This window comes from Beta vulgaris, chromosome 2 (assembly GCF_026745355.1).
Source record: "Beta vulgaris subsp. vulgaris cultivar EL10 chromosome 2, EL10.2, whole genome shotgun sequence".
NCBI classification, from domain to species: Eukaryota; Viridiplantae; Streptophyta; class Magnoliopsida; order Caryophyllales; family Amaranthaceae; genus Beta; species Beta vulgaris.
Window position 1 is genome coordinate 4,128,007 of NC_079203.1, and position 16,555 is coordinate 4,144,561.

At 33.8% G+C, this 16,555-nt stretch overlaps 1 protein-coding gene across 5 annotated transcripts in view; it reads right to left on the reverse strand.

Moving 5' to 3' along the window:
- Window positions 1-15,050, reverse strand: part of LOC104887207 (dihydrolipoyllysine-residue acetyltransferase component 1 of pyruvate dehydrogenase complex, mitochondrial) — a 29,924-nt gene extending 14,874 nt beyond the window's left edge. The window contains exons 1-9 of one of the 5 annotated variants that reach the window (XM_048638181.2): window positions 13,753-15,050; window positions 12,379-12,506; window positions 7,209-7,274; window positions 6,557-6,605; window positions 6,417-6,450; window positions 5,308-5,357; window positions 5,170-5,214; window positions 4,914-4,987; window positions 1,967-2,036 (exon numbers count right to left, since the gene is read on the reverse strand). In XM_048638181.2, the coding sequence (XP_048494138.1) occupies window positions 1,967-2,036; window positions 4,914-4,987; window positions 5,170-5,214; window positions 5,308-5,357; window positions 6,417-6,450; window positions 6,557-6,605; window positions 7,209-7,274; window positions 12,379-12,479 (489 nt within the window). In that variant the 5' untranslated portion in view covers window positions 12,480-12,506; window positions 13,753-15,050. Of the gene's footprint in view, window positions 1-1,966; window positions 2,037-4,913; window positions 4,988-5,169; window positions 5,215-5,307; window positions 5,383-6,416; window positions 6,451-6,556; window positions 6,606-7,208; window positions 7,275-12,378; window positions 12,526-13,752 lie in introns of those variants that run through there. The other 4 variants (XM_048638180.2, XM_057392438.1, XM_048638182.2 and 1 more) reach the window with 4 other exon arrangements.
- Window positions 15,051-16,555: the final 1,505 nt, after the last annotated feature.

The window sequence follows — 16,555 nt, forward strand, 5'->3', positions numbered from 1 at the left end:
AAGAGAAAAGCCAAAGAACCAAAATATTTAAGATAAAGCATTTATGTTGTCCGCAAGGACCACATAGTTTGTTTCTTTCTCTTGCCAAAATAAATAAAAATAGAAACCAGCAAAGGTCCATTAAGTATCCCAACTTTCAAGAAGGAGATCTATCAATGATCTTCGCTCAAATTTGAGTGTGGGTAATGTTTAACTTGAACATAATTCGGTTTCTTTTAACAATTTTTCACCTATTATTATCCTCTCTATCTTAAATGACAAGGAGGCACATGTGGCGCATGGCCTCACACTTCTTCTGAGGACGTGCCTGCCTGCACCTTATGGAGGTTGTTACGCCCGGGATCTCTACAGGGAAGAAGCCGTCACCACCTGTATGCACCTGGCTCCCCTGGCGTGCTTTTTAAACTAAGGCATCAGCATCCCGATCTTAGCATATCTAGCCAAAGGAGCTGATCAAACTCCCTCACCACATCAATGGATGTAAGCCTTATGGAACTTACCACTTTAAAGGTTTTTCAAATTTTCATTAATGATCAATCCTTACACATACAATAATATCACATTGATTTACAATAACACAATGAGTGAAGCCATACATAAGTCCTAAGATTCTACTTCGAGCCTAAGAGGAGGGAAGCCATGGAACCTCAGAACCCTCAGCCTCTTATTCAGAAAGTGCAGGCTTTAAAATGCAAAAATTTTTGCATAGTAATGCACATCAACTTTCCAATCTTAGCATATCAAGCAAAGAAGTTGATAGCTTGTCTACTTTTTCAATATTGTAATGGAGGTAAGGCTCATGGAACCAAACAGGTATGCACGTCAACCATTTACAAATTTTCATTACATGATTAGTCATAACAGGAACTTGAAAATATTAGTGAGTACTCTTTTTGCAGCTCTTAGTTTTACACATTTGAAATATTAAAACTTTGACTATGTTTAGTAATTTATGTGCACATAAAAAGTCATATGAGCAGGGGGGAGCTATGCCCAAAGATACAAGGTCATATGAGCCCACTTGAATTTTGATATTGGGTCCTTTATTATATATAAAATGTAAAAATTTGTAGTTTTTTCTTTCGAAAATTGACTATTTGCCCCCACTAAAATATTCGAAATTTATTTTGCACCCACTAATATATTTTTTTGGATCCGCCATTGCATGTCAAATATTGTTGGATTCATTTCAATGTTTTACTTATAGAATATCAAATTTTCATAATTTTTACTGACACAAATAAAAATATAAACGTGCATTGGAGACCATGCAAAATAAACAGGTAAGTAAGATAAAGAATTAGGTATACACTCGATAACACTAACCATAGCTTACAATTCACACATAGGAAAATTCCTCATTGAGTTTAACCTTTGTAAAGTCGCTTCCCTATTAGAAATTGAAGGATTAAACATCACTCCAAATCTCAAAGTACAACCACATGCATCATGCATGTTTAGAATTTTTTAAATTAGCATATTGAATTTTAATAATATGATACTCCCTCCATTATTTTTAATTCTACCAATTATTGTTTGTACGTTTGTCAATGGCCAACAGTGAGCAATGACATCTTTAGTCGTGTAAAAGTAAAAATCACAAAAGTTGATATTTAGAAAACATATATTGAGAAGAATTTATTTAGATCCCATATGACTATGTTTCCCTTGCATAATAATAAAGCAAGAGAGTCAAAGTGCCCCACATAAATAGTGCACAAAATCAATATGGTAGTAGTAAGAGAAATGGAGGAAGTATGAGATTAGTGTTTTAGTTTTTTCTTTTGGCAACAAATCACAACATACGTCTGATCTTTAGAATCAAAACCAACACAAGATAAAGAAGGGAAAGGATGTTTACCCAACCAAAGAAAACAAAAAGAGAAGAAAGAAGTGAAATGTGCATGCAGACACCGCAAATTCCAGCTTCAAAAGATCAAGATAATTGTATATTATAGAAATTTACCGTTACTGCAATAGCTTGTCCAACAGGTATATCTTTTGAACCTTCAGGTACCAGAATCTTTGCTAAATAACTGCAGAAAGGACCAACTTACATATCAACAACAAAAGTCTGGAATTTTATAGTCTAGAGAATAATCAAAAACTTACACGACAAAGCCTCAAGTTATTAAGACACTTAGACACAACATAATGTTTCATAGTTCCTTGTGACATTTGCAATACACTTACACTACAGTTTCAAAATCCTTAAGTTGAGATGCATCAGTGACTTGATTAGGTCTTCTGTGGTCCATTTTATATTTGGGGGAGGGGTTTGAACTTTAAAGTAAGAACTTGGAGATGCCAAACAACTTAAAACTGATGCATCAAATGCAGTTTGTCAACGGAAGGTATCAAAAGGTTATCCGTGCCCAGTCAACAACCTTAGATCTATCTCTTCAATTACGAGTTACGACAACAACCAAAAATGATCCAAATTTCCAAGGTTTACTGCTTACAATGGCCAAGTAATATCAAAGAAGAGGCACCAATTATATTCAAGGGACAACCTACACCATGTTGCTCTCAATGAAGTAGGCCTATGTCTGACGAGGAGATCGGAACTCCTAACAAATTCAATGATGGAGTGAGGAAAGATGTTGGACATTGCATGGTGGTTTGTGCTTCTCCATTGCATCGCAAGAGATAAGCTCATCGGCAGACATTGCACCCATAATACTATATTCATATTGATCCGTACTAAGTTACTATGTCATTGGAGTGAGATGGCTCAGGAAACAACTTGAACTTCCTCCCATATTAGTATGCATTGAGAAAAGTTCTAGCTCTTAGTGTGTTAGGTATGAAAAGGAGTTCCTATCAATTGATTGTTGGCCGTAACTATTCCTTGCAGGCAACCCTATTGCATATCATGATGTTAATGCGTTGGAATTCGGCTAACTCGATAAAGCTATGTTTTATGTGGATGAAGTATCGGTTAATTATCTGAAGAGTCTGCTGCTAATTTACTTCCTTTGGTTCCATTATATAGGTGTTTCACCAGATGGATACACTGATTAGAGGCAAAAAAATTGCAACTAGAAGAATCCTAAGTATTGTGGCATTGGTTTATCCATGAACTACCTAGAGACAAATTGTTGTCAAGAGAATAAGTTTGACATGAGAGCATCTTCATCCAAGCTCGAAATAAGAATCTATATATAATTCCCTTTCCTCTCCTTAAGGATATTCAACCTCTAGGTTAAATTTCATTATTTATCGCAAATAACATCCTTTCCAAACCTATTTTTTTGAAAAAAATTTGGCTTAAAAGTGAATATTGGGGTACTGAAATGAAGAAGAAGGCAACAAAGAGTTACTATTGTGTAAAATCTCAGGAGTTTTAGAGTTTTCTAAAGAGTCGTCGTATGTGCAAATTGCACAAGTGTGAAGAAAGTTAAGTTCATCTAAATGCAATTATGGACAAGTACACCACCTCAGAAATTCTTATTTGCGAGCCAAAGCCAAAAAAATCCAATGCACCTACATACATTTGTGAACATGCCCAAGCTTGGTTACATGATGAATTCACATGAATTTTTCATGAACATGTTTACATAATCTGATTACTTCCTAGCACTTGTATCATTGTAGATTGAAAGAATAAGTAGGAGAATATAATTGAAAAGTACACAAAATATATTTGTGTTTCTCTCTTCATATCAAACTAATGATTTTACAACATTATTTATAGTTTACAATGATAACTATACCTTCTCATTGCTATGCTCTTATTCCTGAGGTTCGCATTCTATTTAATGAATACTAGCAACTTAAGTTTAGATAGTTGCTAAATATAGTATATCCAAAGAAATCTTTCTTTGTATCATTTCCCAAAAAATTATTAACTGGGTGGACATGTAAAAGAAATTTTTGTTTTCCGTCATTTTGACATGTATAAAAAAATATTGTACATTTCATATCTAATTCAAGTTTGGATTTCTTCACTTCCCCTCAAACTTGAATATTACTTCTGTTATACTTATAACTAATTATGCCCAACATAGCTTTAAGCTTTTCAAATACATCAACCTGAAGAGGCTTAGTCACAATGTCAGCAACTTGTTCTTGCAAAATTGGAGCCTAACTTCTCCACTTTTAACACGCTCTTGAATATAATGATATTTGATATCAATATGCTTGCTTCTGCCATGAAATTCTGGATTATTGGCTAATGCATTTGCTGACTTATTATCACATAATATTGTCGTTAGAATCTTTTAAGTAAAATTTAAATCCTCTGCTTGTTAATGCTATATACTCAGCTTCAGCTCTTGACAAAGCAACCACTTGTTGCTTCTTGGAAGACCAACTACAAGGTTACTTACAAAAGTGTGATGGTACTAGCTACATAAACAGAGTGTACATTTCTTTGTATCCTCAGAAGTAATTTGTTGATTTATGGTCTCATCCTCGTTCTTGTAACCACCAACTACAAGGTTGAATCATGGAAACAACCACGGCAACTATCACATATTGCAAAAGTATACTTTGTTGTCATGCTACGTAAATGGTTGCAATTCATTTTTTTTATTTTTTTAGGGGATGGTTGCAATTCATTTAGACTAATTTGAAACAAGTTTTTTCAGGTATCGACAAGAAATCATCTTAAGTTCCTTGTATTAGCCATATCGCACTCTGTAATAGCTACTCCAGTGGATAGTGGATACATAAAGTTTTTTTTACGACAGGGAATGTGTTGGTTCTTTAAACTAAACAGCCAATACATACTGGCTACTGCCTCGCTTATTGGCCCATAACTAAAACAATAATTGATGATCCCTAGAAAGCAAAGTATTAACATGATGCCAAGAAACTTATATAAGGAAACAAGAAGTCATTGATTGACCATGATTCACAACCAGATTTAAAACTAACTCAGAATAAGTTACTTAAACAATAAAAATTACCCTTCTTCAAGGCTTTCAAACTCCACGGTAGCTTTGTCGGTCTCTATATCACATAATATATCACCAACAGCTATCTGGAAGATGAAGGTAATAGTTAGTGAAAAACATGTGAAAGCATTTAAAATACTCCAAACTAAAGAGACAATTGCAAATGTAATTAATGCCAACTCCCATCCCCACTCTCCCCCCGCCACCAAAAAAGATGAGTAGGTGGAAGAGAATTATCAAAAATAAAAAACAAATACTTGTTATTTACCTTATCTCCTTCCTTCTTCCTCCATTTTGCAATGTTTCCTTGATTCTGCACCAAGAAATCTACTTGATACTAACTCCTTTAAAAGATAAGAGAAGTAAGAAGGTAGACTTTGCCTAAAAGATTAAGGCATACACTTACCATAGTAGGCGACAGAGCAGGCATTTCAAGGACTGTATGTGAAGGATCGTCTGCCATATAAGCAAATTCAGAGCTCTACATGAGAACCAATAGTAATGTGCAGGTTTAGAAAAGTCTTGCTTCTTTCATGAACTGCCCTACTACTATATGTCCAATACATAATAAGATATATTTTACGAAGAACTATCCCATTTTATAGTTCACATAACCTAAATCTTACTGCCACTATCTTAGTTGGTTTTGCGATCTACTTGCAGGTATTATTTCTCGTTTCTAACTTGGTCACCCAAAGAAACTCAAGGGCAAACATTTTCTTTGATAGAGCAACAGGTTTTCCCTTCCCAAGGATTTTTAGTCACAAAATGATATTTTATTTCAGAAATCTCTTTAAATAAATAAAAAACCCAGCATTAATAACCTCCTTACATACATTTTTATTACTAGCTTACAAATAAAATTCGATTCCAGATAAAAATTATCAAAAAGTTTATTTAGCTTTTACATTTTGCGCGAGCGCGCACGCACAAGTGCGTGCATTCACACACACACAATTGAAAGGTTGTGTTCAATGAAAACTTCTATGCTGTAACGTTTAGTTGATGGAAAGAAGAGTAATATTACCATTATCTTTTTAGTTTTTTAAAAAGGGAAATGATCTTTATAGTTTAAGAAAATTGTTGGTATAGTAATCCCTCCGCTGCTTTTCGTTGAAGCTGGTTGGCTTTATCACAGTTTTCAAGGCAATATCCAACCAATACTGTATCTGATTACATATTTGAAAAAAATATGAATTTCAAAACTACAATTTGAAACAAAAGAAACAAGATTGAGCATATGTTTATTCTTTTATATTAGTGAGAATTTATGGTCAAATTGTGGCTCTAGGATGAAAAAATACATTCAAGAGCAAATGGAAACGGAGGACATAATAATCAAAGAGTATATTTATAAAAAAAACGGTGCATTGCTTGGGCCAATAATTAGTAAAATCTACAACTTGCAGGACCTACTATATAGAGGACACAAGAAACAGGGGAGATATGCTCCCCCGTCCTCCTCCCTTTTTCCCCAATAAATGAAAAGAATGAAAAGGAGGAAGCAGAAGATACCTGCTGATGATATGTACCGAACCCCAAACTGCAACTGCATGATATGACAAGAGAACAGATAAATCATTCCTCAAACGAATTGGAGATTTAAGAATGATGTAACGCAGACAAACTTCAAACTGCTTTCATGTGAGACTAACCTTTACTTTAGATAAGTTCCCCAAAAAACCAGTGACCACAGGTGAACTCCTGCACGTCAGGGAATCAGAGCAACAGCACATTCAAATCATTAAACAGACAAAATAAAGATGCACCAAAGAAATCCGAAACCATAAAAGAGGTGATTCTTCAGTTCAAAAGTTAAGAAGTCACAAGCCCACTATAAATTTTTAGTACAGCATTAGGACAGAAAAGGTGAAAATTCACAAGACCACAATCGAATTAGAGCGTTCAGGATGTCAAAATCAAGTTTTATAAAGAATAGGAAACCAAAAGTTAGAGTCCAATTCACAGCATGAACTACCAATTAAACTAAAACTTCAGAAATTGTAAATGGTAAAGCCGCTAGTAAGCAACCTAAATATTAAACACAAGGGCTGGTCCATCGGTGAATCAGGAATTGGATGGAGGCCTTCACGCATTTTATCTAGGATATTTTAGCGATAAATCCAGATGTAATTTTAAACCAGTGCAGCACAATCATAAATTAGTTACACCACAAAAAGGCCAATATACTTCTCCTTCTAATGTCAAAGAAGATAGTGCATGACAAGGAAAACTCATGGACTATTAGAGACATCAAGAGAAGATAATTCAAGCAGTAGGCCAATGAAGGAGTGCATGGAAACGAACCTCAGAAGGCTCCCATTTTCATCCGTTGACAAAGCTTTGGGAACATAGTATCTGCATGACAAAAGCCTAGTGAAAAAATTTACATGCAGAATTATTGTATTTAATGGAAACAAGCTGCATTCCTTAAGTACACAATTTTAGAACACACATGCACGCACGTGCGTGCACGCACGTGCATACACGCACACACAAAGAGAAAACAAAAATGTCTACTAAAGGAGCCATTTTTAATGCCGCCATCATAAATCATCTGAGCTTCTTCTCTAACCAATTCTTATGAGTAAAATTTTTGAGTTCCCACAGAGCAATATTTATTTATTTCACTGCGGCTTTTATGAGTTCTATATCTGTAAGCCTAAGTATTTTCCTCAGATACAAAGTCTCTTTACAGAGAAATTGCAACGGCCAAGTTTATATTGACCTTCCTAGATCGGATATGACATCTATATCCAATACTTTCAAGTTTAAACCTCTTCGTCATCCATTAGAATTATCTATCAACAAACAACCCAAACCCTACTCTAGTTCCTTTCGTGATTAAAATTGAAAATTATGATCCCTTTGTATCTGTAAAAAAAAAAAGCCTTAGACACCCACTATAATTTTAGGTTCTATTTCCACAGGAAGATCATACTTTTTTCTTTATATTCTCTTTATTTGCTTTCTTTACTACTCTCTCCGTTTCCTAAAGATCTTCCTATTTATCGTAGCACTATATACCAAGGTAAGGAGGAAAGAGAGTGTGAAAGTGGATCCTTTTTGTTTATCAAAATAAGTGAGGGAACTTGGTTGTGAAACAGTGCCAAATTATCAACAAGTGGAGTAAGGTAGTGTGGTAAGGGAATATACCTTTACCAAACAGGGCCTAAAGTAAAAGTAGGAAGACCTTTCGGAACGGGCTTAAAGGACAATAAGAAGGTTTTTTAGGAAATGGAGGGAGTAGATAGCTACTTGATATAGAGAGAAACTAGCAAAAGAGGAGGAGAGAGATTTGAGAAAATAGGAGAAACAAAAAAAAGGGGAGTGGGGAAGCAGGGGAAGAAATTAAATTAGCAGAAAAGAAACCAATAAACAGCAGATAGAAAGGAAGAAATGTTGAGTACTTCTTTATACAGCAACAATGCATATTAATATATTGTTTCCTGTTTCCTCTATATACTCTAGTCCAATATTCCTTTTTAGATAACAAACTGGAACACAACCCCTAAGTCTTCAACTATGGTTGCATAAAACAGAAATCAATTGTGTCAAATTGCACGCAGCTATCTGCATCCCTAGTCCATGCAACCAAGAGTAACTTACACCACCAATCCAAACAATAACTTGATTATCCACTCAAAACGGTAGGCTACCAACTTCCTAAACATCCTGTGGATTCTGTAGCATAACCTCGACATTGGAAAATTCTTCAAAAATTAATATCTTCAACAAAGGGCTCTTTAACTAGGTCTTATTATTTCAGTTCTTCATTTGCTTGCAGTTATAAAGACTGTTTCTTCCAATAGTTGTACTATTCATTTCAATCTTCTGAAAAACAAATTTTCTTACGTTAAAAAGACGTTGCAGAATGCTATCCAGAAAAACTAGCTTTGTCATGACTTTAAACAGCGTGGAAAGCAGAAACTAAACTTCTTAATCCTATAAAGGAGGAAACAAAGGCAATACAAAACAATCCTACATACTTAAAACTTCAACTTGCTGAAAAATTCCCTACTAAAGCAGCTAAAACTCCTAAGATACAAAACTCTTCCACATCATGTATTTGTCTATCTCCAATATGAGCTCCCATCCTTATTCTTATCATCAATCTGATACATAATATAATGGGCCCTCCGATCCAAATTTCAATAACGCGAGAATATTGGAAAAGATATATGGACTTAGATGTTTCCTTGGCGATAACAAACAAAAATTGTCTTGAACAGCAATACGATAGTATTGAAGATTCAGAGGCTCACTAAGAATCCTCACTATTCACTCAAAATCACTAAGAGTAAAAGTATTGGCCCCACTACCAAAATCACTAAAATGTTAATTAGTTGAAATCTCACTAAGAAATTCAACTAAACACAAATTGCTTAACATATTCAATCTCCTTACATTGTCTTATCATATAAAACGTGCCTTCGTATGCATTAGCTTAACTCATGCGAAAGGTAAAACACTACTTATCCTAGGAAAGCCTAAATCTCTTCCTACTAATTGATGAATTAAATTTAACTACTAATTGATGAGATTTAATTTAACAAACTTATGCAACAAAACTCGCGCTTAAAAGATAAAACCAACCAGCACCAGATTTAAAATAGCCATTCAATCCTAGTACTAAATAGTCCAGCAAATCAATAAAACATCCATGTAAAACAAGTAACAAACTTGTCGGAAGCCTTAAGACATACTTCCTCAGGTCCAGAATTAATGCAACACTTGCCTTTGGCACGGATATTTAGGAGGGAGCTGAAAGTGGGGTATTGACTATTGTATTAATATTATGTTAAATAAGGAGAGAGAAAAGTTGTTGAGTGTGAGTGGTCTCATGTGTGGGTATAGATTTTTTTCCATTTCTAGAAGTGTTGCATTAATTAAAGAACGACTAGAAAAGGCAAGCATTGCAATAATTTTGGAGCAGAGAAAATACTAAACTACCTAGATGATTAAGCTCACTAATAATTAACCCAACCCCAAAATAGCATCCAAACTGACGAAAAAAGCACCCGTTCACCTGCATGGACATGTCAGCCCAAGCACATGGGTGCCGAAACATCAGCTTCAAAATATTCAGCTGATACACACATCATTGCATAGCAGCTTAACCCACGTGCAACCCTTTGCTCATGGTACACATTCTGCCCTCTTCTAATAAAGCAGACAGAATCAGTATTCATTTTAAGGTAGCTGATGGCTGTTGTAATTTCATTTATGACAACAACCTTTTTTATCTCATGTTCAGTGGGAGTTTTGTTCAATTTTGGCTGATAATTATGTAACATGGGTATAATGCTATCACTAAATGTAATGATTCTAATTTTCCCCAATATTTCCCCAACAGTTACAGACTCATCCTTGAGCTTCATCAAGAAGTAAAGCAATGAAGGTCAAGAATAAGGTTATCCTATGCCCGCAAGAATAAGCAATATAGTTCCTTCAAACTCCCTCCAACTGAAATAGGCTTTAAGATGATAGGAAGCAAAACTTTTGGTAACTGAGGTATCGAGAGAAAATGCTAACTTTATGTGGTTGACTCCAAAGCATCCCTTTGTCCCCAAAACAATTGCAATAGTTTGACTTGCACACTTCCCCGATGCACTACTTGACTATTAATTCAATTATCCATTAGTAAATATTATGGATAGTTGATATTTTGAAAAAGTACATTTAGGTAAATCTAAAAACATCTTATATACCAACATTTGTTTCTATATATTCACAAATAACTACGGTCAAAGTGAGGTATATGAATAGTGCGCAAATCAATTTTTTGCATATATTCCAAGAGAGAGGGGGTAACATAAATATTACTCAAATGCCTCACGCAAGTCTAAGGGATTAAATTTGACACCACCGTAACAATAAAGAGGTTATTTTCGTTTAAATATCAACTCACAGCAGGAATGAGATTTTTCTTGCCAAACTTGAACTCATGACAAGGATCGTATTCATCTAGATCTTATGTACTCTTTACATAATAACCTCCTTATCTAGTGTACAACTTTTAATAAGAAGAAAAATCATGAAAGGAGAAAATAATAGAGATGGGAAATTATTTTCCATTGCTGTTTTCAATGGTTTACATAGAATGACATTTATCATCCCTCCCTTGATCAATTGAAAAGCTGTATGTTTGATTCAACAATATATTATCAAAGTGACTTCGAACACTTCACCTCAAACACAAACACATACACGCTATGTAAGATATTGGAGTTTAAACTAACAGAAGACGACCTTGAACCAGTCTACTTGGTCAACTTGACAGTTGTCCCCCTCTAACACCAGTTGTTATTGATATTCAAGAGAGGGTTTGGAGGAAAAAAAAGATATCTCTAGATTGTACACATCCTGAAAGATGATGAATCTAAACTTTGACAGCGAGAAGCAGCAATGTATATTAACAGGAGTTTGGCTACGGTTTTAGGATCTTATTTAAAAGAAAAGTAACAAATGTAGAGATGTGATGTTCTTCAAGTATCAGACCATCAAGCATTTAAAGAAGCCACAAAAGTAAAGAGTTTGATCTAATGAGTCCTGCAAAAAAGGCTCCTAACAATCCTCAAAGCGTGATGATCAAGAGAGTTATTGAGGAAGATCACGCTGATGGTGTTGAGGCAAATGCAACCAAAGATCATGATCAAGAAAATGAACTCTCGAGTCCCGATTAAGAAGTCTAGTAGGGAACGTTGCCTTTCCCCGACAAATCGAGTCAATGGGTATTTGATGCTCAATATCATGGGAGAGAATTAGAGTCTTACGTAGAGGGCTAGAGGCCATCACAAACGTCCACCAGAAGGAGTAGATGATAGTCATGCACCCTAAACATGATGTATCTTTAGTTCAAAAATTATGAACCTGCATTTCATACCATTCTAATCGTCATTCATTGTAACAATTTGGCAATTGACCTTACACTAAGATATGAGGTCAGAAAATAGGTGAACTGGTGACATCATACTATACTGCACACAAAAGTTATGCTCCTAACATTTAGTCGACATTGATATGCTAAAGCAACGTGAACTTACAATCCTAACATTTCTGATTGCAAGGCACACAATAAATCACCTGCCCATTATTATGTATGTCGTCAAAAATATATGTCCAACTCTTACCATTCCCTTTCTTCACAGCCCCTACTCCCCTGGTATCAATCAATATAAATGATAGTATCATCAACAGTACTACAACCACTTAACCTTGCTGATTTTGTTCCCTTTGTTCCACCCATTTCCCATTTGAAATCCCAAATGGTTTACTAACATGCAAAAATCATTCCCCTACACAAATGTAGAAATAATCATAACATGAAATATTATCAATATTTTGAACCATATAAGAAATCTCAAAAGTGGATCCTGGACTCATCAAAAGCTCAATAAACAAGAGTCGATGACCTTACAAAACAGAAAATTATGGTAATATTCTAAAAGGAGGAAATGAGAGACTACGTAAGTACCTTGAGGCTGATGTGGATGGTATAGAAGACGGGAGAAGGCGGACTTTAAGTAAAGAAGGAGCACGGGAGAACAAAGGTTGCCGAAGCCTTGAGAGCGACATTGATCTTCACAGTCTTCCACAAACACGCTACCAACAGTGGCGGATGCTGTAATCAGAAAATGTGATTGCAAGTAAAATACAATAATCTGCTGATACACTAAAGAGTCCAATGCCAACATTCAATCAAAAATGAGGGAAATGTACATGTGGATATTGGTATTGTCGATCTATTGAGCTAAGGTCATTTCAGAATTTTGGGGATCAATTGAACCCACTGAATCCCCTTCGATAAGCCACTAGTATGGATTAGTCGGTTAGAGTTGCTCAACTAGCTTATAGAAATAACTTTTCTTGGGATATTCAATTGATTAAATTTTTGGCTGTAGAGTGTATGTATACATGGATATTGGTATCGTCGATGGATCTAGTTATCCCGTTATAGTTGGAGAAATCTCTAATGTAGGGTGCCATATGGACGTATTAATTGCACGCCAATTGTTTATAGAAATAACTTAGAGGGAAAGACATGTTAGAATTGAAACTTGACTACTTTAATCTCTAAGGGTTATTCAACCATTACAGTAAATTAAATGTTCTTACTTCCCATTTCCCAGTTCACTACGTTAAAACGCCAAAGACATACTGCAACTGATTATTATATAACTCTATATCAACACTCAGCTTGTTCTCTTCCTACCTTTCTCAAAAGATTATCTAGGGATGTCAAAAAAATCTCATCTTTAACCTTCCTCATTTATGTAATTCTCAAAAATTAAGTATGAGCCCCCGGTAATATCACACCCTAGAAATCAGTTGTAAATTTGTAATCTAAGTAATCCAATTTAGCAATAACAATAATAGCACCATGTCTTTCATAAAATTCTATTTGATCTTCAATGTCGCAACTCGCAACCCATTACTAAGTTCCTGCTCTAATTATATTTGTGCTAATTGATCAAATTTGGATCTGTTTACTATACTTTAACTAAATCAGCCACATCATACTTAATCAGCTCAAATATTAATCTAGAATATCATGAAATAAGTATCATGCACTAACTAATTCCACTATCTCAAAAAAATTCAGCAAGATGTTAATAGAGAGCAAACAACAACAACAATCATAATTATAATTATCATTGTTAGACCATATGTATTCATTTTAAATTACTCCATTATTCTGGAAACAACAATCACATTGAAAGATTGACTCACAAATCTCCTTATAATTAACAAATTAACATGATATCAGCAGAAAAGAAGAAATTTACGCAGATAATTATGTGTAAGCTTAAAATAGTAAAATTAGTCGTTAAATCAGTCGTAAACAAACCTCGAATTTTTAGAGAATCGTCGGAGAAAGATGATCTTCAATCTCTTTTTCTCTCTCTTCTAATACGAAATTGTGTGAGTTGATTTAGATTGTCTAAGTTTTTAGGTAGAAAATCGAAATGGTGAAATGTAGACTGTAGAGAGAGATGGAAATTCCCTTGCAATCGAGGGTTAGCGCGAATTCCTTCTTCTTTTTCTCTAGCTTTTCCTCTTTGTTGAAATTGTTGGGGGTGGTTGTCAATAGAAAAATTGTGGGGGCTGAGGAAGAAAATTAAAATAATACGGCGTTTGGACGGACATAACGGGTCCTTAATTGAGCGAGTCGGTCACGAGTTGTAGTGTTGAACTTTACCAATTTCGATTCAACTTGTTAAGGTATCGAGTTGAGTCTGTGTCGAGCTATTGTTATCAAGCTAAACTTTTCTAGCTCAACTCAGCTAAATAAAGTTTCAAGTCGAGTTTGAGTTGTTCGCGAGCATATATATGTGATTAGTTCCTCCAAATTATAAGCAAAAAAGTTTTCTCTATTTCCTTATTAATCTATTGCCTTATGTATTTGATGTAAAGTTCTTAATCTCGATAATCATTTTGAGTAACAATAAATAATCAGTTTAGTATTTTATCCTAAAAATAGTTGACATTTAAAATATTGTAATATATAATAACTAAAAATTTATCGAGTAGCTTACAAGCTTATCAAATCGAGTCTAGGCTAGCTCGACTCTACTCGTGAATGTATAGATTTAAATTCGAGCCAATTCGAATCGAGCATTGACCAAGTCGAGTTTGAATTGCTCATGAGTTGCTAAACTCGATTAACACTCAATTAAATGGATCACCGTATATCACAAAAATTCAAATAGAAAGGTGAACAATAATTTCTTGTATAATGGGAGAAATTTTTTGTTGTAAATGAATCACTTATATAGAAGTGACTATTTTAAGGTAGAAAGTTACATGTAATACCCCAAATTTATAAGTATTTTTTTAAGTAATTAAAATATTTACTTATTTTAGTAATTTCACTCGTTTAAGATTATTTTGACGGGAATATGGCGTTAAACTTGGATTTGTTAAAAAAATTTATTTAAATCCTAGTCAAACTTTTTATTGAATATATTTCAAACTTTTAAATATTTATGATTTTATTTATGATGGAGATTTGAGAAAAAATTTGATGATGGTCGGCCACCCATAATGATGGGGTGGGGTTTTGATTTTCTAAAACTTCCAAATTTATGATGGAGGTTACAAATTTTTGATTAATCTCCTAATTTATGATGAAGGTTACAAAATATTTGATTTCTGAAAGTAAGTACTACATATTCTACACCTATAAATACCCCAAAACCCAAGCCATATTTTTCCACCAAAAACTTTAGTGAAGCCAAACTTTCTTACTTCAAGGTTCTTTCTTCTCTTAATAATCTATTTTAGTCTTGTATTTCTTATTCAGGTTTTAATTTTATTCTTATTAAGTAAAAGATTTTCATGTTTCTTACTCAAAAATATTTTTCTCATGATAGTTTATGTAAGAATTTATGTTTAAGTTCATGTGATAAGTTACTTATTAGATTTTGATATTATTGATTGGTTAGGAAAACGCTCAATCATTACACTAAATGAAGATACTAGTATACTCTTTTTTGCAAGATCAATGTACGTTATGTAGCTAAATCTTTTGAAATGTGGTTTTATGTGTTAATGTTGTTTATTGATTTAATGGTTGGATTGATTTTAAAAGCTAGTTTAAAATGGTTACATCATTTTATTGTTCAATTTTGACATTGAAAAGAAGGAATTAATTTATCAATCACATTATATAATGTTTTGTTATCAATTTTTGGAAATTTAAATTATTATTACAAGGAATGGTTTGATTGATTTTTATGAATTTTGAATGTTCAAAAAGTTGTCTATGATGGAATAACTAATTTGGGGGGTGTGCACACTTAGGTAAAGAAACGAGAGATAAGAAGAGAAATTGTTTTCAAAATTGTGATGAGATGAATACATTTGTTACTTCTTATTCTTCCACTTATTAAGTTTTTGCATTTCATAATAGGTAAATATTTTAAATTCTCAACTCACTACTATATACTTCTACTAGTTTAAAATAGTGATACGTACTAGCTACTTTTTTGAATTGCAATTGCAATAAAATTATATAATCTCAAAACAAATCTAGTAAAAGAAGAGAGAACTCATGTTTCCCTTTTGAACTCACTAAAGCTCTATGCTAAGTTCATTAATCAGGCTCCATTTTTTTTGACAGAAAATATTTTTAGTAGAAAATGATATTTCTTGAGAAAAGAAGAAAGAAACTCAATCATAGCTTAGTTTTCCTTTTTTTCCTTGCATAAAAGTTAGAGAAAAGGAGAAAGAAAATAAATAATTAGGAGGATGATGATCGAAGAATTGGTAGGACAATGTTGAAAAGAAAAATATTTTCCATTATTGGAAAAACTTTTTTCACCATTGGGAAAGTTATTTTCCATAATTTACTCTTTCCATTTCTTTTTAATTTACTCACTTCACTTTGGAGGAGAACCAATAAGAAAGTACAAAGTATGAGAGCCGAGAGAGCAACTGAAAAGCTAGTTGAGGAAATGATGAATAGGGGTTTGGAGCACACGCAACATATCTATTGGATAATATTATATTGTAAAGGGATAATATTATAATGTAAAGGGTAGAATAGTACTTTACTAGTCATAGGTCTGTAATGTCAACACTATATATATTGAATGTCAAGTTAACCTACAACATGTTAACACACAATTATTCCCACACTTGTACAATAT